The sequence below is a fragment of the Erinaceus europaeus genome, chromosome 4 (genome assembly GCF_950295315.1).
Source record: "Erinaceus europaeus chromosome 4, mEriEur2.1, whole genome shotgun sequence".
Lineage (NCBI taxonomy): Eukaryota > Metazoa > Chordata > Mammalia > Eulipotyphla > Erinaceidae > Erinaceus > Erinaceus europaeus.
This window is the reverse complement of record NC_080165.1, coordinates 94,482,000-94,504,284: the sequence shown is the minus strand read 5'-3', so window position 1 is coordinate 94,504,284 and position 22,285 is coordinate 94,482,000. Positions and strand designations below refer to the sequence as shown.

Genomic DNA, 22,285 nt, shown 5'->3' with positions numbered 1-22,285 from the left:
CTAAGAAGCATATGTGTGGATATGGGGAATCAAATGGTAGAAAGGCAAAGTTAAATTTTCTAGATTGTCTACTGTGTGTGAGGAGTAGAAAGCAGTTCAGTAAGCTTATGTTTAGCGCCCAGTGAGGCAGTGTTAGGGGTGAGGACAGATAATGTAAGGATTCAGTTCCATAGGGCTATATGATCCTTTTTTTGAAGTGTTGGCTTTTATTATAAATTTGATTAAATGTGTTATTATGGATTCACTGTGCACCTACTGAGAGAACAGCTTAGAAAAGAGAAGCAACAGTGTCAAGGAGAGAGTTAATTTTGGTGACTATTTATGAGTCATTTATCCATTGTTCTCCATATTCTTCATCTATTTCATGGGTTTGGTTCTCCTTACCATGAATCTGCCTGTGCTCCTACCTCTCAGGTATAATTATAAAAGAAGAGTTTGTTCCTAACCTTTTAAAAATATTTATTGGCAGATTAATGGCTTATAGTATAGTCTTTAAAACATAGAAATAATGTCTCATTTCCCTTTGGTTGATGTTTGGGAGACACAAGAGGACTCCAATGTACCTTCATCCTGTTCTTCTCCCTCCTTCTCCAGAGTCCTTTGCTTTGGTATAATATACCACATCTAGCCTAAATTTCACCTGATGTTTTCCCTTGCTCTTCTTTATTCTTAAGTTTCACCTATTAGTGAGATCATTCACTATTGGTCTTTCTCTTTCTGGCTTGTCACATTCAGCATAATACCTTTGAGCTCTGACCACAATACAAAGGAGATAACCTCAACCTTTTTGTTCCTAACTTCCTTTTTTATTATTATTGATATAATAATGATCGACAAGACCATAGGATAAGAGGGGTAAAATTCTACACATTTCCTGCCACTAGAGTTCTGTATCCCATTCCCTCCACTGGAAGCTTTAATATTTTTTATTCTTCTGGTATCATGGACCCAGGATCATTATGGGGTACAGAAGGTGGAAAGTCTGGCTTCTGTAATTGCTTCATTGCTTGTTTCTAACTTTCTAACCCACTGTTAAGTGATGAATCATTGATATGTATCTGTTTTCTCCTTCCTGTTTCTTCTCAGATTTTGGCAGAACTATCTGTACTTCCTTAAGCAACAATCTGATAATGGCATACTGAACATGTGGGATCAGATTGGAGGGTTTTTCTTTTATGTGATGATAAATGTGCAGTTTAGGGACTATTCCCATGTCTCAACAATGTTTCCAGTTAACAGGTGGATAGAAACAAGAAACCTTTATATGAGAAATACTAGTTCAATTGAGAGAAGATAATAAATTCCTGAGAAAAGAAAAATGAAGGAGAAAATAAAGGGATAAGGAGAAGGACAAAAGTAAAAGGAAATCAGGGATGCAAAGAGACAGGCTGATTTGTAAATACTTCCAATTCTGATATACTGATAAAGCAATGTTGCTTTAGTGCTGAGATCTATTATGTATGTGAACTATCTGTGGTCTCTTTCCCTCTTTTATTTTATTTCTCTTTCCCTTCTTCTTCTTCTTCTTCTTCTTCTTCTTCTTCTTCTTCTTCTTCTTCTTCTTCTTCTTCTTCTTCTTTCTCCTTCTTATCTTTCTTCTTCTTTTTAGTGCAAACTGTAGCTTTGTATGCATGGATCAAAATATAAATGTTGCATTTCTGCACAGTTATGTACAAATAATTTCAAATGACTTAAATATGATGATGTTGTATATGATAAATTAAATCCTAACAGGGATTTTTTAAAGTGAACACAATTGCCAAATAATATGATTATAGCAATAATTATCTACTGCCTTCTTAAACCCTGAGACAGCAGGAATCTCCCACTTCCTCTATATAGCCTATATTTTCTCCAGCCCTGGAACCTCGAGGATGGGGCGCACTTTTTCGCATGCTTCTCTCAGTTCATACCAAATGATATTGCATCTGTATATCCCAATCCCAATCTAATCATGGAATGAGTACTACCTCAACATGTGTCCAGAGATGTCAGGTGTGGAATGTCAACCCTTCAGCCTCATTACTTGGGTGAGACCTTTCATTTCATAGGATTCTTTAATTCCATTCCAGGTGGTTCACTTCCTAACAAAATTCCAAAACCTGCATATAGACCAGGTCCAGTGATATAGAGCATATGTCCACATGTATCCATAAATTAGGGCAAAATATGTATCTGAAAGCAAAAGTACACAATATTCTGCACTGAGTCAGTATAAAGTTCATAATGAAATAGTGTCCACTTAGACTAAGATACACACTTCACCTACTTCCTATCACACTTCCGTCACTCACTCCCAAGCTAACTTTATCAAAGCAAGAAATGCAAAAGCTGAATAAGGGCAAGAGACTGGCATACTTTAACGATGACTTTTTAGTAGGCCACCCTATCAGCTGGGGCCCTAGTTGGGGAGTCCTGAGATTCCCAAATAGACATGATGGGCCTAGACCTTGAATAAATCCCTCTCCCTAATATTACCAGTATCACAGAATGTGAGCTCATATCTATAGGGATGCAGAGGTCACACAAGCTCTTAAGCTGAATATGGGCCATAGATCAGATCAAATCAATGGGGTTTACAGTCAACAATATTTTACAACTTTCCCATATTTGTGAGCTATTCTTTCCCTTGATTCAGCTCTCTGGTCCCTTTCCCAGCCATGATACCATCTCCCCAGACAGTAGCTTGGATTCACCTCCATATCATATTTGGACCCAAGGAAAAGAAATAAAAAGAAAACTAGTATAGTCATGAACCCTTTGGAATAGAACTGAAATAGGCCTACTAGCTATCTACAAAATGGAGAATCTCCAACTATTCATCTAAACTATTCCAGCCTTTAAGTTCATGTTCAGTTAACAACTTGTTTGGCTTTATATGTTAACTCTCTTCAGCCACCGGGTTCCAGATGCTACCATGATGCCAAGCACACTTACCTGGGAAAGATGACCCCGCCAATGTGTCCTGGAGCCCTGCTTTCCCAGAGCCCTGCCCTACTAGGGAAAGAGAGAAACACGCTGGGAATATGGATAGACCTGTCAAAGCCCATGTTCAGCAGGGAAGCAATTACAGAAGCCAGACCTTCCACCTTCTGCATCCCATAATGACCCTGGGTTCTTACTCCCAGGGTGTTAAAGAATAGGAAAGCTATCAGGGGAGGGTATGCGATGCGGAGTTCTGGTGGTGGGAATTGTGTGGAGTTGTACCACTTCTTATGTTTTTGTCAGATGGTTTTGTCAATGTTTCCTTTTTATAAATAAAGGAAAAAAAAAGAAATGTTGCATTTATTAACAAGTTCTCTTTTTGTATTCTATATGTGAATACTTTGAATATCGAGGCCTTAAATGACATTATTTTACCACCAAAATATATTATTGATTCTCTTGCCAATATCAACATGTGAAAAAACAGAATCTGCCATTCCAATATGAGATAATAGTGATATCTAGAGGTGCACTGTTTCAAGGAGAATTATTCTTTAAGGTTGGAGAGCCAGCATAATGGTTACAAGAAAGACTTCTAAATTCATAGGTTCATTCTCCTGCACCACCATATGCCAGAACTGAGCAATCATTTCCAAAAGAGAAAAAAGGAAAAACAAACAAAAAAACCTCAATCTTTCATCCAGCATTAATGCCTGATTTTTTTTTAAACTTTTTTTTTTTTTTGCCTCCAGGGTTACTGCTGGGGCTCAGTGTTGCACTAAGATCCACTGCTCCTGGAGGCTATTTTTCCCCCTTTGTTGCCCTTGTTGTTTATCGTTGTTGTTAGTAGTATTGCTGTCATTGTTGGATAGTACAGAAAGAAATCGAGAGAGGAGGGGAAGACAGAAAAGGGGAGAGAAAGAAAGACACCTGAAGACCTGCTTCACAGCTTGTGAAGCAACCCCCCCACCCCCCATAGTTGGGGAGCCCAGGGCTTGAACCGGGAACCTTACATCGGTCCTTGCGCTTTACACCATGTGCACTTAACTCGCTGTGCTATGTATGGCCTGGCCACCCCATACCTGATTTTATGTATTAGTAGTAGAGGTTGAAATAAGGGCAGGATATATACATTGGTTTGAGCTACACACCTCAGTATAGTAAACTTTTCCAGTAAACTATCTTTAAGTCAAATATATGAATAACAGTAGAGAAAAAGGAAAAATAGGAAATGCTACATATTTCTTTAGATTTTTTTTTTTTAAGAATCAGAGGAAAATGCTTAGGAAGAATGTATATTAAAGAAGAAATAAAGCAGATGTTTAATGTAGATTTATATTTCAGGTTAAAGATGTAAAAATTGAGAGTTACTGGTTTTGTTCATAGTTTTAGAGCTAGCTGTCATTCATCCAAACTCTTCCTTAATATACATAGTCACAAATTTAGTCACATCCTATTAAATTTATTCTTGTTTCTTGATCACAAATGTTTTACTATTTATCTGTTTACTTGTGTTATATATAGCAGTGTAGATAGAACATCAAGAATGTCCTTATATTTTTCAAGGAAAATACAATAAACATTACCCTTACTTGTCTAGACATAATGCTGAAAGAAGAAAACATTAAATTAGCAAAATACATAGGCATTTCTTAAAGCAATTAACAATGAAATTGTATATATGATGTTCTTTAGTGTTTTAAATGAGAGATAAATTCATATTTACAGTTCAACTGTGGATCATAGTTTATTTCACTGAATTTTAGAATCTTAAAAATCAATATACTTCTTATTAGGAAGACGATAGCTGTCAAGATTCATTAGTATGCTTTTTCAAAAGTATGTGACATTATATCCTGAATTTAATAGTTTTTAAATAGGTTGTTTAATCATTCCTTGATTCAATAACTGTTTTAAATTTCTGCTCTTTGAATATCCAATTTTAATTTAGAAAGCTTTATTACCTTTATTTTAATACTTTCCCAGATTCTATATTTATCTTTGAAAATATAATAAAACTACTAAACTATGTGTCCTTGAGCCAAAACCTTTACTTTTACACACAGCCTACAGGCTTTTCTTGTTCCTCACAGGAACCTTCTGTGGTATCTGTATTCCAGTTAATGGTCAGTATCATTTTAATGTGGCTGCTCAGTCTTCACTTCATTGTGATTTAATTATACACCTGCTGTTTCTCGATGCCTTTGGTTTCCATTGCTATTTTAATGACTATGCATTTATTGTCTCATTTCAGTGATCACATCTCCCCTGAATTTCTATGCTAACATTGCTATTTAACTGAATATTGAGTTCTTTCCTGATCAATGCAATGAATTTATTATAAAGTATATTTAGTATGTAATTTCCAAGTGATATATTTATTTACTCAATATCCTCCATTACATGTGGCAGGTGCAGTGTGTTATGTCTGTATCATGACAGTAGTTTCTATAGTTCCACTTTGCAGAGAACTGGGTGTGTTTCTTGTGACATATGTGAAAAACCTCAACTTTTATTGTGTTTGGTTATAATTTATTTGGTGTGTGTAGACTATTCAGACAAACCATCAGAAAAAAACACACACAGACATACATATGGGAAAATGTCATAATTTTAAAGTTCATTTTTTAAATTGTAGTTTAACTTCAATAACTTTTAATATATGATGGTCTAAGTTATTATTTCTTTTTAAAATTTTTAAAAATATTTTTATTTATTGGGAGTCAGGCATAGCGCAGCGGGTTAAGCCCACCTGGCACAAACCACAAGGACTAGCGTAAAGATTCCGGTTCTAGCCCTGGCTCCCCACCTGTAGGGGAATCTCTTCACCGGCGGTGAAGCAGGTCTGCAGGTGTCTGTTTTTCTCTCCTCCTCTCTGTGTTCCCCTCCTCTCTCCATTTCTCTCTGTCCTATCTAACAACGACGACGACATCGATAACAACAATAATAACTACAACAATAAAACAACAAGGGCAACAAAAAAGGAAAATAAATATAAAAAAATATGTATTCCCTTTTGTTGCCCATGTTGTTTTATTGTTGTAGTTATTATTGATGTTGATGTTGGATAAGGCAGAGAGAAATGGAGAGAGGAGGGGAAGACAGAGAGGAGGAGAGAAAGACAGACACCTGCAGACCTGCTTCACCACCTGTGAAGCAACTCTCCTGCAGATGGGGAGCCAGGAGCTCTAACCCAGATCCTTATGCCGGTCCTTGAATTTTGTGCAACCTGCGCCTATTGACATACTCCCATAAGTTATTATTTCTATTTATGCTTTCATATTTAAATTTAATTCATTCTATGTAGTTTTGTAATTTGTATAACTGTTTACTCACTTATCTAAGATAGTCTATGTTATTTGAAATTATGCACAACCACTTCTGAAAATCCATTTTCTAACTACATCCTCATTTTAATTACAACATCTTGAAAACACCTTATGAATATTACTCAAGATGGCGTCTTTAGATATTTTTATATATTTGTATCCACTCATTCAGTCAATAAAACCTATGAATTTTCTGCTATTGTTCAACTTCTATGCCATGCTCTAGAAGTATCTTCTAATTTAAATTTACACGGTGGCTCAAGATCTCAAATATCCTTTTCTTTCTAAATATTATCAAATTTCCACTGATCTCTAATGTCAGGATTGACTTTCCAGTGGTTCCTGAGTTTTGTGAAAACAATTCATTAAGTCAAATATTTGGAAGGAAGCAAAGTCCTTTTCTACACTTAACCTGTATGATGTTCACTGTATTAGTGGCTAGGAAAGATAACTTGAGTTATCTTGAACATACAAATGACAGAAAATTTTTGTCCATTTTTTCAAAAGCTGGAGTAAAAGGATTTGACTTTTAATTTTTTTTAGTTATCTGTATAAAATTACATAGTCAGAAACTGAGATGGAAGAGGGGAATAAAGAGGAAGAGAAAAAGAGTGACAACTTTACCACTCTCCAAGGGACAGGGGCATGTACCTGGGTCCTTGCACTTTGTAATATGTGGCTCAACCAGCTACACCATCACCCAGCCCCTGTATTTGACTTTCCACGTCGAACACAAAACATGCTTTAGCGTAACTTTTTTTTTCTAAATAGAGGTCAAATGCTTTATATAAGTAGCAAATATTTTAGACTTTACAAGTCAAAATGCAAATCAAAGACATTTTGTAAAGACTTAAACAGAAAAAATGATTTTTCGTAATTTTTACTGAAGAAAAATTCAACGGGTGGTAGTAACAATCATGCATATTAATTTTTTTGAAAGATATGGTTCTACTAATGAAAAGATCAGGATAGCATTTTTATTGATTTTGTTCAAATGTAGTATTTGTATAGCCAATTATAACAGGAAGGCCATATTTGATTCCACAAGTGTGGTTTGCTAACCTGTATTATACTATAGTAATTAAAAATATTAGATTCATGGGGGTCGGGCGGTGGCGCAGTGGGTTAAGCGCACGTGGCGCAAAGTGCAGGGACCAGCGTAAGGATCCCGGTTTGAGCCCCCGGCTCCCCACATGCAGGGGAGTCGCTTCACAGGTGGTGAAGCAGGTCTGCAGGTATCTTATCTTTCTCTCCCCCTCTCTCTGTCTTCCCCTCCTTTCTCCATTTCTCGCTGTTCTATCCAAAAACAAAGTAACGTCAACAATGGCAATAATATCCGCAACAAGGCTGCAACAACTAGGGCAGCAAAAAGGGGGAAAAATGGCCTCCAGGAGCGGTGGATTCATGGTGCAGGCACCGAGCCCAGCAATAACCCTGGAGGAGAAAATAAATAAATAAATAAATAAAAATATTAGATTCATATATCATTAATTCTCTTCTTTGCTATAGGTTAGGAAAGTCAGATCCAAACTGCTGAAGAAAGTAAGTGAAAACTTGTCTAGTGGTATTTTTTTTTAAATTTAATTAATTAATTAATTTTATTTATTTATTCCCTTTTGTTGCCCTTGTTGTAGTTATTATTGTTGTTGTCGTTGGTGGATAGGACAGAGAGAAATGGAGAGAGGAGGGGAAGACAGAGAGGAGGAGAGAAAGATAGACACCTGCAGACCTGCTTCACCGCCTGTGAAGCGACTCCTCTGCAGGTGGGGAGCCGGGGTTCGAACCGGGATCCTTATGCCGGTCCTTGTGCTTTGCGCCACCTGCCTTAACCCGCTGCGCTACAGCCCGACTCCCGCCTAGTGGTATTTTATACATATATTTAACTTATATTAAAAAGTGAAAACTAGAAATCTATCATAATGTTCCAATAAATAAAAGATGAAGGAAAAATTACAACCATTCCCTTCAAAGTTCAATGAATAAACATTTTCTTACTCTAAGGCTTTTCTGTTTATCTCTTGGTTCCAACAAGAGTAGTTTAGAATTGTGTTGAGTGAACTATAAAACTCTGTGAACACAAAAGCACAAGGTTAGTTGAGTGTATATGAAATGCCACTAGGCAGACAATCACTGGAAGGTAGAGCAGACAGTAAAGCATTCATAATTCTTAGGAATTAGAGGTAGTTTAAATCTCTATCCGTCACTTGAGACTGCCTACCTCCCTTGGCAAGAAAAGGGTCACAAAAGTCCCAGCAATGTCATCTGAGACAAGCATTGTATCTTCAATCTTGGTCCAGAACATTAAAACAAATCTAAGGTACAGAAAGGGGAACATGATTTGAAGATCATAACCTCCATCCCTCACACTGTACAATATATTAATATATGTATATACCAGAGCACTGCTCACCTCTGGTTTATGGTGGTGTGGGGGATTGAACCTGGGATTTTGGAGCCTCAGGCATGAAAGTCACTTTGCATAGCCATCATGCAATCTCCCCCGGCTATTAATAAACTTTTAACCTTAGCAAAATCAGGTAGAATGCAGACAGATGAGCCAGAAAAGGATGTGTGGATAACACCATAATTTTAATAGCAAAGCTGGAAACAATTTCACAAAGACACTTTCACGTTAAGGTAAGTATTACAATTAAGTAACATGGATATCAGGCTATAACCTAGCCATAAGGAGATTAGAAATATAGGGCATATTCCATCACATAACTAATTTGGCCATACATATAAAGTGTACATAAAGTGAACTGTCAATTAATAGACAGTAAAGAGTGTGTTTATTTTTGTGAACATTGGCATTAAGGATATAAAAGAGCATATTTCTATAAACATTGCAGACATTTTCTTGTTACTTAGTTATGAATCTGTAAAATGCATCAGTCGTTGATGAGCGATAGGATTTCTGTGTTACAGGATTTACACACAGCACTGATCTCTCCATTTAATGCAGTATCCATAATCATACTCAACATCATCACAGAATGGCTTACATACTCCTTTCACTTTTTGACATCTCTCAAGTCTATATTTTGGTTCAAATTTACTTCTGCCTGCAATCAAGAAAAGTATATGGTCAAAATGCTATAATGTTGAGGTCTTCTTGATAAGGAGAGTAAAGATGCTCCAGTCACGAGATCATATGTGCCAGAGATGAAGTGTCTGGCATGCCAGATTATTTCGTAGCACTACATGTCAGTTGTTTCAGAAATTGACCAGGATGCAAACATTATACTTGTAGAAAATGTATATATTTGTCTAGACAAGAAATAAGAAACAAAACTGAATCCTTTGAATCAAGGTAAGTAAAATGAAGTTAAGAAGCAATTGAGAATCAGACATCAGCAATGGCTGATGTATTCAGGCTTGTTAACCTCAGAAATAACTTGAGACTAAATCAGCCCCCACTCTGCCATACATTCATCAAAAAATAACAGTCTGGAAGTATAGATCGACCTTCCAATGCCCATTTTAAGTGGAGAAACAATTATAGAAGCCAGACCTTCCACCTTCTGCACCCCATCATGATCCTGGGTCCATACTCCCAGAAGGATAAAGAATAGGAAAGCTTCCAATGGAGGAGGTAGGATATGGAACTCTGGTCGTGGATATTGTGTGTAATTGTATCCTTTTTAACCTATGGTGTTGTCGATCATTATTAAATCAATAAAAAAATGATAACTGTGGCCTTGGGAAAACTACTGTGGTTTCCAGTGGAAAGAATGGCAACACAGAACTCTAGTGGTGGGAACAGTGTGGAATTATGCCATTATATCTCATAATTTTATAAATCAATAATAGAGCAAATAAATAATAACTTATTTATTTATTATTAAAGAGACATAGAGGAAAAAAACTGCCTGGCCTCTGGGAAAGCCATTACTTAGAATGATTATATATTGGAATTTTAAGTAAAACTTGACCAACTTTCACCCAGTTTACCTATTTCTAATTTGCATGTTATAAGTGTTACTTCATTTGAATAATAGACAAGAATGAGAAATATCTTGTCCATTTATGCATTTGTTTATTTTTATAGTAGTGGAAAATAGAGAGGGAGAAGCAGGTAGTGGAAGAGAGAAAGAGAAGGAAAGACACCTGTAATACTTTTCCACCACCAGTGAAGCTTTCCTCTGAAGGTGTGTATTGAACACTTGAACCTGGCTCCTTGTCTATGACTGCACCCATGGGTGCATCATTTATCGGACCCTTTCCTTTTCAAATTAGTTTAGTTTACTTAAGCTTCTTCCATTTTCTGGCCTCTGGGACATTATTCAAGTACATCTGTCTCTTGGAAATGCAGTTGTAATGAAACATTAAGTAAACATTTATTTCGAACTCAACTTGGTATCATCCATTACAGGTTAACAGTCCTTATCTTAGAGCTCATATCAGTATTAAATTTTATCTGGCTCATAGGGGCCCAGACACTGATAAAAGTTTTTATTTATTTAGATCAGAATTACCCTCTTGTGCTTTCATTAAAATGATATTTACAGTTAACTTAAAAACCTATAATTTGGACTAGGGAAACAGCATAATGCTAATGCAAAAGACTTTCATATCTGAAGCTTCAAGGTTTCAGGTTCAATCCCCAGTAAGTCAGAACTGGGCAGTACTCTGATCTCTGTCTCTTGGTATACTTCTCTCTCATTAAAATAAAATATCATATAAACCTATAATTTTATTGTTATATTTTGTAAGTTTGGAAGACCTAGTTTTCTTTCTTTTTTCCTTCTTTGTTACCACCAGAGCTTTACCACTCAGGGTTGAGTTTTTTAGATAAAAACAGAGGCAGAGAAAGTGGTAAGGTCACCACTGGAAGCTTCCTCTAATGTGGTGGTGGGCAGGCTCAGACCTTGGTCTCAAGTATGGTGAATGGCTGAGTGAATTTATACAACAACAAAGATAAAATTGAACTTTATCAAAAGCTGTCCTTCAGTTATTTCCTATGTTAAATAAGAAAATTATTTAACACCTACACTAGTTCCTTCAACTTTAAAAAACTGTTTAATAATGTCCACCTACTTCATTCAGGGGATTGTGTGGCAATCAGCAATGCTGAGGCCATATAGGCTACAATTAGTAAAGTAAGTGTCCTTTTATATGGTATGGGGGAAATAAACCCAGGACCTCATGCATGTATGATGTCAGTGCTGAATTACTTCCCAGTTCCATATTTTTCATACTTTATTTTAGAGAGACAGAGGAGAGATACCATAAAACTATTTCACCATTTATGAAGTCCTTACCACAACTCCTTGTTATCCATGGTGCTCCTATCCAGTGCCTGGGTTAAAACTGAGGGCCTCACTCATGGTGGATGTGAACTATATGAGATAAACTATCTCCTTGCTCTGGTAATATAGGGTTTTTTTTTTTTTTTTTTGTAATTTGTATGAGGGCGTATTGATGAGAATTTAAAAAATCTTTAAATCACCAAATTTTCTTCAGTTCAATTTTATCAGAAAGACTAAAAATTATTTTGTGTATGTGTGTGTGTGTGAGAGAGAGAGAGACAGAGAGAGACAGAGACAGAGAGAGAGAATAGGATATTTCTCATTCATATTTCACAACATATCTCAGGTGTCCTTCTAGGATTATTTTCTTTTGCCATGTTCTTTTGTTTGTTTGTTTGCAGTTGCTGTTCAGTGTCAGCTTAAACTGGAAAATTAAATTTAAAGTTGTTATATCTTTCTGATTTAGCTCACTTAACATAATTGCTTCACTTCACACTGTGTCCGGAGACTTCAGGTGTGGAATGACAACCCTTCAGATTCATTACTAGGGTGAGACCTTTCATTTAATAGAATTCTCTAATTCCATTCCTGGAAGTTCACTTCCTAATAAAGTCCCCAAACCTAGATATAGACCAGGTCCCATGAGATAGAACATATGTTCACATGTATCCATAAACTAGGACAAAATATATACCTGAAAGCAAAAGTACACAATAGTCTGCAGTGAGTCAGTATAAAGTTCCTAATGAAATATTATCTAATTAGACTTAGATACCCTCCTCACCTACTTCCTATTACAGTACTCTCACTCACTCCAAAGCGAACCTTATCAAAGCAAGGACTGCAAAATTTGAATATTATCTTTATTTATTGGATAGAGACAGCCAGAAATTGAGACGGTAGGGGAGATAGAGAGGAAGAGAGAAAGAGAGACACTTGCAGATCTGCTTCACCACTTGTGAAACTTTCCTCCCTGAAGGTGGGGACTGGAGGCTTGAACCTGGGTCCTTGTGCACTGTAACATGTGCGCTCAACCAGGTGTGCCACCACCCTGCCCCTTCCTTCCTTTTTCTTTCTTTCTTTGTTCTTTTACCTATTTCATTCTTTCCACCAGAGTTAACTCGGGCTCAGTGCCTATGCTACTTCACCACTCCTAGAGACCATTTTTCTTCATTTATATAGAGGGTGAGGGGAAGAGACAGAGAGGGGTAAAGAGATAGTGAGGAGGAGAGATATTGCACTATCAGGTCATCATTTGTGAAACTTCCCCTGTGCAGATGCAAACTGTATCTAAATAAATTTAATTTATTCTTTCCTAAGGCAATTGAGGTGAAATAAATTCTGAAATAGATTTGTCTTAAATATGTAAATATGCTTTAGTTTAGGAAATATAGGTAGGCTTTTCTGATAGTCACAATTAGGGGAAGGAACATTATCAGTATTCGGTGAGTAAATGTTAGGAAATCAAGCAAGAACTTTCTGCTAAAGTTAGAATGCAAAGAACATCTCCCACACCAAACAAGTATATGTACCAAAATATGAATAGTACTAAAGTTGAGAAGCCCTGTTTATATGAGTAGAGTGAGAAGGGGCTGGGGAATGGTGCATCTGGTTGAGATCACATGTTATAATGTTCAGGGACCCAGGTTTGAGTCTTGGGTTCCCACCTGCAGGGGGAAAGTTTCACGAGTGGTGAAGCAGGGCTGCAGGTGTCTCTCTGTCTCTCTCCTTCTCTATGTTCCCCATCCCTTTCAATCTCTGGCCGTCTCTATCCAATAAATAAGTAAAGATAATACAAAAGAACTGAAAAATTAAGATAATGAAAATTAAACAAATAAATGAGTAGAGTGAGCTAATGAAGCAAACATATAGTCAACACACTGAAGATTCAAAGTTTATTTGAAGATGTTAAGATGTGTGAAAGAACATGTAAACTTTTCAATGTTTAAAGAGTTGTTTATTGTGGAGAGTCATGTGTTCATTAAAATAAGGAACTAAAAGTTAAACGGTTCCTTGTGATGAAATCTATTTAGTAACTTGATTTAAATATGAAAATATATTCTTTCCTGTGCTTGTCACTGTAATAGATAATAATTAGTATAAACTATGAAGATAAACCCTAACCTTTCATATATGCCTTAAATAGTGGAATTAGATCACAAAATAAAAATTCAAAAGATTTGAAAAAAAAAAAAGAAAGTGGGGAGAGAGGGGTGTGGAATCGGAGGGGAGAGTCGAGAGGCACTCTGGCACTGGGCCCTCTGTGGAGCACACCCAGTGGCCTCCAGGGTAGTCTCCGAGGCTTGGCGCCCAGGACAAGCCAGGAGAGCGTCCCTTGACAGGGCTGAGCGGAGCCAGGATGGACGAGACTGTGAGACCCGGAGGACGGGGGACCTGGGCCACCCTGCAAAGGGGGAAGGGAAGGTGACAGAGAAAAAAAAAATTCAAAAGATTAAGTGGAATCTAGAAATTATTTGATTTATCTCTTTCTGAATCTATGTCTGATTTTCATTTTATCAACACAGTATATTATTTTCTATTGTTAAATTGCCAAAACACAATTTGGTTTTTACTTGGGATTAGAGGGAATAGTGTTTCTGCTTTATTATTTCCAAGTGTTAATTGCTTTAAAGATAATTTTGAATGAATACAAGCTGACAAATTATATTCCTAAATCTACAAGTGAAGCTAACTTTACACTTATAAATTAAAAACAAAATGATAAAAATGTATCCTTGCAAGTGTTGTGGAGAAAACGTAAATGGACTTTCTGAGAAGAACTGAGGCATAAAGAAGATGAATATAATAATAAAACAACAACACAATTCTATTGGAAATCTTTTTCTCAGAAATGCACTTTTTATGCTTTTATTAGTAGTAATAATCATAATAGTAATTTAGGGTATCTTACAATATTAAATGTATCTACTTAACACAAGGCACTTAAAAGTTTGAGCCATTTCTGACTTCCATAAAACTTCCATAAAATAAATTGTGACTATTTCTGCTATTGAAAGATCAAGAGAAATGCAGTGTCTGTATGTGTGTGATATAGAACCACTTCAGAATTGTTGAAGTTTAAATTTTATTGATTAAATTGTTAGCATATTACAGAGATACATAGGCTTTGAAGAATGTGCTGGGTAGAGTTAGCAATCTTGTCCTCTCTTCTTGGAACTTATGTCTCTTGTCTTCTGTCATCTACCTCTCTAAGCAGCAATGAGTTGCAAATTTTATGCAGAAAGCAATCCTAATTTCATTTTCTTGGCATTCAACTTTACATCGACCATTACCCTTTCTGCACTCTCTTGTCAAATCCAATTCATCATATTGGGAATAGCTCTTTCTGGCTGTAAGAAGGAAAGAATGACTGAAATTAGCATCTAACTTTAACACACCTGTATTGATTATTATTATTATTATTAATAATTATTATTATTTTATCTGTTCATGATTCACCATGCCTGTGTGATTTTTCCACTTACAACAAACTATTTTTGTTAGTTTTTTACCTTTTTAGCTTGAGATGAATATAGGGAGAAACAGTGAGAGAGGCAATATAGATTTGTCATACAGTGTTTTCCTATATGGTACTGGGGATTGGAATCTAGGTCTTTGAGTATTATAAAGTAAAGTGAATATATCTCTACTAGATGAGTTCTGAGTACAAAGGATAAGGTAGAGAGAGCAATAGTTTATGCGTTATGCAAAAAGGACTGAAATGCTTGAGGCTCTGAGGTCTAGATTCTATTCTTAACACCATTTTAAGTCAAAGTTCAGCAGTTCTCAGGAGAAGGAGGAGGAGGAAAAAATATAGTTTTTTTTAAAAGACATTTATTCCTAATGTAATTATATGACTATGAATACCTTACTAAGGAAAGCTTAGGTGAAAGTACTTTCTTTTAGTACATGATAATCGCTGAAAATGAAAAAGGTATCTCAGACTTGAGTTAGTCATGCCAGTTTCTTTTGTAAAATTTTTAAATATTTATTTATTTATTTATTTTCCCTTCTGCTGCCCTTGTTTAACTTTTTTGTTATTGATGTCATTGTTGGTGGATAGGACAGAAAGAAATGGAGAGAGGAGGGGAAGACAGAGAGAGGGAGAGAAAGACACTTGTAGACCTTCACCACCTGTGAAGGGAGTCCTGCAGGTGGGGAGCCTAGGGCTCAAACCGGGATCCTTAAGATGGTCCTTGCGCTTTGCGCCACATGCGCTTAACCAGCTGCGTCACCAACCGACTCCTGCCAGTTTGTTTCTTGACAGTTGAAGTAAAAGGAAAAAAGGATACTCATAATTTTCTGTCAACCGCAGTGTCTGCAATAATCTAGTTGTATTCAAACTTCTTATTCTTCACTCACACAAACTTCATATAGACTGAATACTGTTTCTTTTTTGTTTTGACTCTGATTTTTCTTTTTATTGGGGAATTAATGTTTTACATTCAACAGTAAGTACAATCATTTGTACATACATAACATTCCCCAGTTTCCCATATAACAATACAAACCCCACTAAGTCCTCTGAATCCTTCTTGGACCTGTATTCTCCCTAACCACCCACCCCAGAGTCTTTTACTTTGGCGATACGCCAATTCCATTTCAGGTTCTACTTCTGTTTTATTTTCTGATCTTGTTTCTCAACTTCTGCCTGAGAGTGAGATCATCCCGTATTCATCCTTCTGTTTCTTATGAGCTACTTTACAACAGGTTTCTACTGCAGCTTAGTTTTACTTTTCTAAATTGTTAAGGATAGACATTGTTAGATAATCTGTCTGATGTTATAGAACTCCTTTGGAAATTTTGGGGTTTCTTTCCCAAACTAAGTTATCAAGCTTAACATTTTTCTGATAGTAGCATTAATTAAAAATTTGGGTATGGGTATGACTAGAAGTTGTAATATCGATACCTATTGTATGACTTATTCAAATAAGTTATTTAAGATACATATTTTATTTCGTACCTTGGAGACAGACTCTCACATAATGTTCACTATTTAAGGCAGTTGGGGATAACTGGAAAATAAGGATATGTTTTGAAATGACACAAGACCTACTTCAAACTTTAAATATGTTAATTTAATACTTCATATTATGCATTGGTTATCATGTTTACAGAAGTCTTTTAAGATATATATATCTTTATATTTTAAGATATATATATATCTTTATACATGACTTAAAGTTATTATATAACTTGCTAATATGGTTAGATTTAGACGGAATCATGAAAGAGAATTATAGTGTTTTCAGGTAGTAGTCAAAGAACAGATTAAAATATTTTCATAATTTTATAGTTATTTTGCTATTTGTCCCTAGTTCCTGCCATTGTTTAAGATTTCTTGTCTTTCCTACTCATGACCACAGAATGTGAGCTCAGATCTACAGGGATGCAGAGGTCACATAGGCTCCTAAGCTGAATATGGGCCCCAGATCACATCAAATCAATGGGGTTTACAGTCAACAATATTTATACCCCTTTCCCATATTAGGGAGCTACTCTCTTGCCTGACTCAGCTTTCTCTTCCTTTTCCAGCCATGACATCACCTCCCCAGATAATAACTTGGATCTACCTGCATATCAGATTGTAGGCTCAGGGAAAAAAAGAATCTAGTACAGCCAGTGGCCCTTTGCAATATAACTAAAATATGCCTACTAGCTATCTACAAAATGGAGGACCCCCAACTCTTCATCTAAACTATTCCAGCCTTTAGGTTCATGATTTCTCAACAATTTGTTTGGTTTGTATGTTAATTCTCTTTTCAGCCACCAGGTTCCACATGCTAGCATGATGCCGACCAGACTTCCCTGGACAGACGAAGACCCCACCCATGTGTCCTGGAGCTCTGCTTCCCCACAGACCCACCCTACTATGGAAAGAGAGGCAGACTGGGAGTATGGATTGACCTGTCAAGGCCCATGTTCAGCAATTACAGAAGCTAGTCCTTCCACCTTCTGTGTCCCACAATGACCTTGGGTCCATACCCCCAGAGGGATAAAGAATAGGGAAGCTACCAGGGGAGGGGATGGGATACAGAGATCTGGTGTTGAGAAGTGTGGGGATTTGTAGCCCTCTTATCCTATGGTTTTGTCAATGTTTCCTTTTTATCAATAAAAAAATATTTCTTGTCTTAATAAATTTCTACGAAAGTCATATTTTGGCCTAGACATTCCATTTAAATTTTCAACAGTTAGTGGTGATACATATTACTGAATATGTGGCTCATAGTTAGATGTTCCACATTGTCAGTATAAATAGCTAGTGTAAAAATACAGTTCTTTTTATTAGAATGAGCTATTGTAAGTATAATTAGCCTTATAGAGACTATGACACAATTCACAACAGAAAAAAATACTCATTTAGTTTGGCTCTTTTACTATACAGTTTTTAGAAAGCATTTACAATGATCAATTCCATAATACTGTCAGTGACAAAAACATAAACTTTTTTTAGAGGAGTTTTGTCCCATTTGATAAATGTACACTAAACTGACTTTACTATCTCTTTTCTCATACATTATTTATATAATTTTATCTTTATAAAAAGAGTTTTGTCTTCATTCTGATCTCTAAATCTGAGAATCCCTCAACTTGAATCTTTGCATTAGTGATATTCTTTGCAAGCATCACTTTCCTCAGTGGATATTAAGTATACTCCTAATCAAGTTCTATACCAGTCTATGTAATGCCAGATTAGACTTTCACACTAGATGTTAAGGACCTTCAGAACTGCCCCCCATCTTTTTATTTGTTTTTGTTTTCTCACGTATGCTATTACTGGGATTTTGCTTGCAGGATGATTCTTCCACTCCCAGTGGCCATTTTCAATTACTCTCCTTCCTTCTTTTCTCCCTTCCTGCTTTACTTCCTTCTTTTGTCCCTCTCATTATTTCTATCTTGTTTTCCATTCTTTTATTCTTTTCTATTTTTTAAGGTAACAGAGAAATACAGAATGGGAGAAAGAGAGGGAAAGAAGGGAAGAGATAGAGAAATATCTGCAGCACTTTTTTGCCACTCATGAAGCTTGCTTCATGTTACAATGGACCAGGATTTTGAGCCCTCAAGCATGTCTACTGGGTGCATCACTGCCACAGAATTGCACAATTTTTTCCTGAATAGTGTTGTCATATATATATTTTAAAATGTTCAATCACATTTCTGGATTACATATTAGATGTTAATATTACAAATTATAGCAATCTAAAATGTGTGCAGGTGTTGGACTTCTCAATCTTTGGGCGAAAAGTCATCCCTTACTAAAGACCACTGTTTTAATGAAGTGATACTCTGATAAATCAAACATATATTATTTTTGTTCTTAAATTTACTGCTCAAATAATATCTTCTATTTTGTCTTTTAATATTGGTTTAAAGAAAATAATCTTCCTTTTACTTTCAAAAGATTACCCTCAAAATATATTTCATAAGCATTATTTTTACATGATCTATATTTAATATGCTAAGGAGCTTTTTCATATAATACATAAAGTCCTACTAATTATATAAAAATGAGAAGATATCTCTTAAATACTTATTAACCCATAGATTTTTCCAGTTATTGTCTTATACCTTTGAGTGCCTCTAACTTCTTTGAGAATAGGGAAAATCATGACTACATTTAATGTACAAATTTATGTTATTATCTATTCATAGGATGTCTTATTTAAATTAAAATGATTATTGGGATTAACATACTTTTCAACTTGACAAAAATGGACAATAGAAGAAGGTAAATAGTATTTAACTTCTAGACATTTGGTGCTTTTATAGAAAGATGAAGAGGGAAGCAAAGTGATTCAAGTGGAAATTTCACCCTATAGATTAATTCAGGATATTTGGGGCATCCTGTAACATATATTGTATTATGCAGTAGTATTCCAGTTCAAGGGCCAAGTCTTGATTGAAGCTTCTTAAGTAGTGAACCAGTGCTACAAGTATCTCCCTTTCTTTCTCCATTGGATAACACACTATTCTAAATAACTATTTTGCATGACCTAGTAGAAAACATTAATATTCATATAAATTATTACTAATTGTATTACTTATAACTTGATAGATTTTTGAGTGCAGTATCGAATTTTGTTAACTTGCAACATATAAATAATAATTTATCAACTTACTAGGTATAGATTTTTAGATTTTCTTCTTGCACTCTATAATTGTTCTAAAATAATAAATTAATTCAGCCCCCTACCCTTTATTATGATTTCTATAGTGTCTAAACAAAAACAATTTCTCTGATAGTTGCTGCATTTGAATATGATTTTGGTACCAGTGTTATGCACTTGGTAGACGTGATCTTATCTTTTAAAGCTTTTAATAAGTAGACTCTGTGATCTCTAAAACTTACATTATATTTATGAAAAATTAATCATTACACATTAAATAATAAGAAGAAATAGACAATTGAAGATAAGTCCTTGAGGGAGAAACAAGTGTCATTAAAATGATATCTTATGTATCACATATAACCCTTAAGTTTCATGTGATTTGTAACACTCCAAGACTGATGGATGGTCATAAGAAAAAATTAAGAAAAGTCAAGTAGGGACAGGATTTGTTTACAGTGTCAAAAAAAGAATATTAACAAATAGTTTCTAGTAATTTGAAACAGTATGCTGAAGCATATTAAAAAGAAGAAAAAGGGGGGGTCCAGCGGTAGCGCACCCGGTTAAGATCTAGTGGTGGCTAAGCACAAGGACTGGTGTAGGATCCTGGTTGGAGCCACCGGCTCCACACCGGCAGGAGGGTCGCTTCACAGGCGGTGAAGCAGGTCTGCAGGTGCCTCTCTGTCTCCCCTCCTCTCTCTATTTCTTTCTGTCCTATCCAAAAGTAACATCAATGGCAACAATAACAATAAGAATAATGGCAAAACAAGGGCAATAAAATGGGAAAAAAAGGCCCTCCAGGAGCAGTGGATTTCTAGCACAGGCACCGAGCCCCAGCAATAACCCTGGAGAAAAAAAAAAAAAAGAAGAAAAAGGTAGTCAAATTTTTGTTGAAAACTGATATAGCTACCTCTTACCATTTGAATATGTTTTAAAAAATTGCAAAATTAAATTCTAAGTGTTGCAGGATAAAGGTGATTATTATATAGATTTTATGATTTTTGCTCATTTATTTTAAATTTATATTTTTGTTGCCACTGGGGCATCATCACTTCTGTGATTTTTTTTTTTTTTTTTGGCATAGAGACATAGAGGGAGAGAAGGAAAGAAACTACAGTACCAAACTTCCCCCAGAGCTGTAGGGACCAGACTTGAACTTGGGTAACACACATGACAAATTAAATATCCTCTTAGGTAAACAATTTTGCTTACCCTAAGATCATTTTCACAGAATAGCTGCAATGACCAATGTCCTCTCATAGTAACATCTAACCACACACAATTTATCAAAACTAAGAATCAGTCATTATAATGCTACTAATTTAACAGCATATTCACATTTCATGTTTTCCTACCACATCTTCTTTTTCTTCTGTGTCTACAGAGTACCACATTGCATTTAGTATTAAAAATATTATGTTATTACCATGCTGTTAATGAGAAGCAAGTGATTTTTTTCAGGTTTATTAGCACAAGTATATTCAACAAATAACCCCATGTTACCTGGTAAAACTGTGAGACAAAAGAGCAGAATAAAGAAAAATAGATTAATCTTCATGGTTGGCTGTTTCTTAGGGAAAAAAGTGTCAACAGATCTTTTGAAGAATTGTGTTTTCCAATAAGGAAATAAAGAATGCTTTTATTTGTAGGTCATTCTGGGAAGTGGTTTTAATTACTGAGGTTTATCAATAGAAAGAACATTTGTATGCTTGGCTGAATTGTGACATGCTCAAAGAACAGATCACTAAAAATGATAATGAAGCTTTTCTCATAAAACTAATATGTTTGTGTTACCTTAAATAGAATTTCAAGCAAATACAACATTTGAGGAATATTTAAGGAATATGAGCTTGAAATATTAAACATCAAAGTGAAAATGTTGCAGTAATACAATTCTCTAATATATGTCACGTATAGTACTAAATATTATAGTGTTCTTACATTTTATTAAAGTGATCATAGAATTTTTACATTTGAACTTTCTTTTGAAATCATCTTTTTCTTACAGATAAACAATAATAAGAACCAAATAGTTTAAATTATTTTATATCATTTGACATTTAATTTTCTAAATGCATGATGATCTAGACATTCTGAAGCCACTAATAGCTGTGAGGAATGTTTTTTTTTTTTTGGAGTAGGCATAAAAGTATGACTTCAGAATTTCTTGCAATCATTGAATTTTATAATTGTAAGTCCAGTGGATTTAACTGTACTATGCAATTAGGAGTAATTTCTGATTAAGTTTGAATACCCTCTAATATTATCATTTCAGATACAGGAAGAAAAACTGAAAATTTACACAATGTTCAAAAATAAATGTTGCACACAGAGAACAATTCATTGACTTTTCCTGCCATAGAGTCAAGGGGATTTCTAGGTCAGTAGTTCTTCAATGTTGATGACATTACAATATCCTAGATGACTTGTCAAAAAGATTACAGTTTCCTACCCTATGCATTTATGCTTAAGTAGGCCTAGATAGGAGCCTGATAATTTTTAGATCTCTGCTTTGGAAAAAACTGGTAGGTCTATCTTACGTATATTCCAAGGGGTTCATGACTTTACTAGTTTTTGCCTCATCCTGGGTCCATGCTTCCAGAGGGATAAAGAATAGGGAAGCTATCAAGAGAGGGAATTGGATATGGAGCTCCAGGGATGACCATTGTGT

General features: G+C 35.4%; 2 protein-coding genes across 2 annotated transcripts; both read right to left on the bottom strand.

The window, feature by feature from the left end:
- Positions 1 to 9,185: 9,185 nt before the first annotated feature.
- Positions 9,186 to 10,281, bottom strand: LOC107523492 (beta-defensin 110-like). Its single transcript, XM_016194814.1, has 2 exons — positions 10,209 to 10,281; positions 9,186 to 9,319 (listed from the first exon to the last, which is right to left on the bottom strand). The coding sequence occupies exons 1-2, from the start codon at positions 10,279 to 10,281 to the stop codon at positions 9,186 to 9,188; spliced, it is 207 nt and encodes a 68-aa protein (XP_016050300.1).
- Positions 10,282 to 14,707: 4,426 nt separating this feature from the next.
- LOC103127289 (beta-defensin 110) lies at positions 14,708 to 21,172 on the bottom strand. The gene is made up of 2 exons (XM_007538182.2): positions 21,118 to 21,172; positions 14,708 to 14,856 (listed from the first exon to the last, which is right to left on the bottom strand). Exons 1-2 carry the CDS (start codon positions 21,170 to 21,172, stop codon positions 14,708 to 14,710), a joined length of 204 nt encoding a protein of 67 aa, XP_007538244.2.
- Positions 21,173 to 22,285: the final 1,113 nt, after the last annotated feature.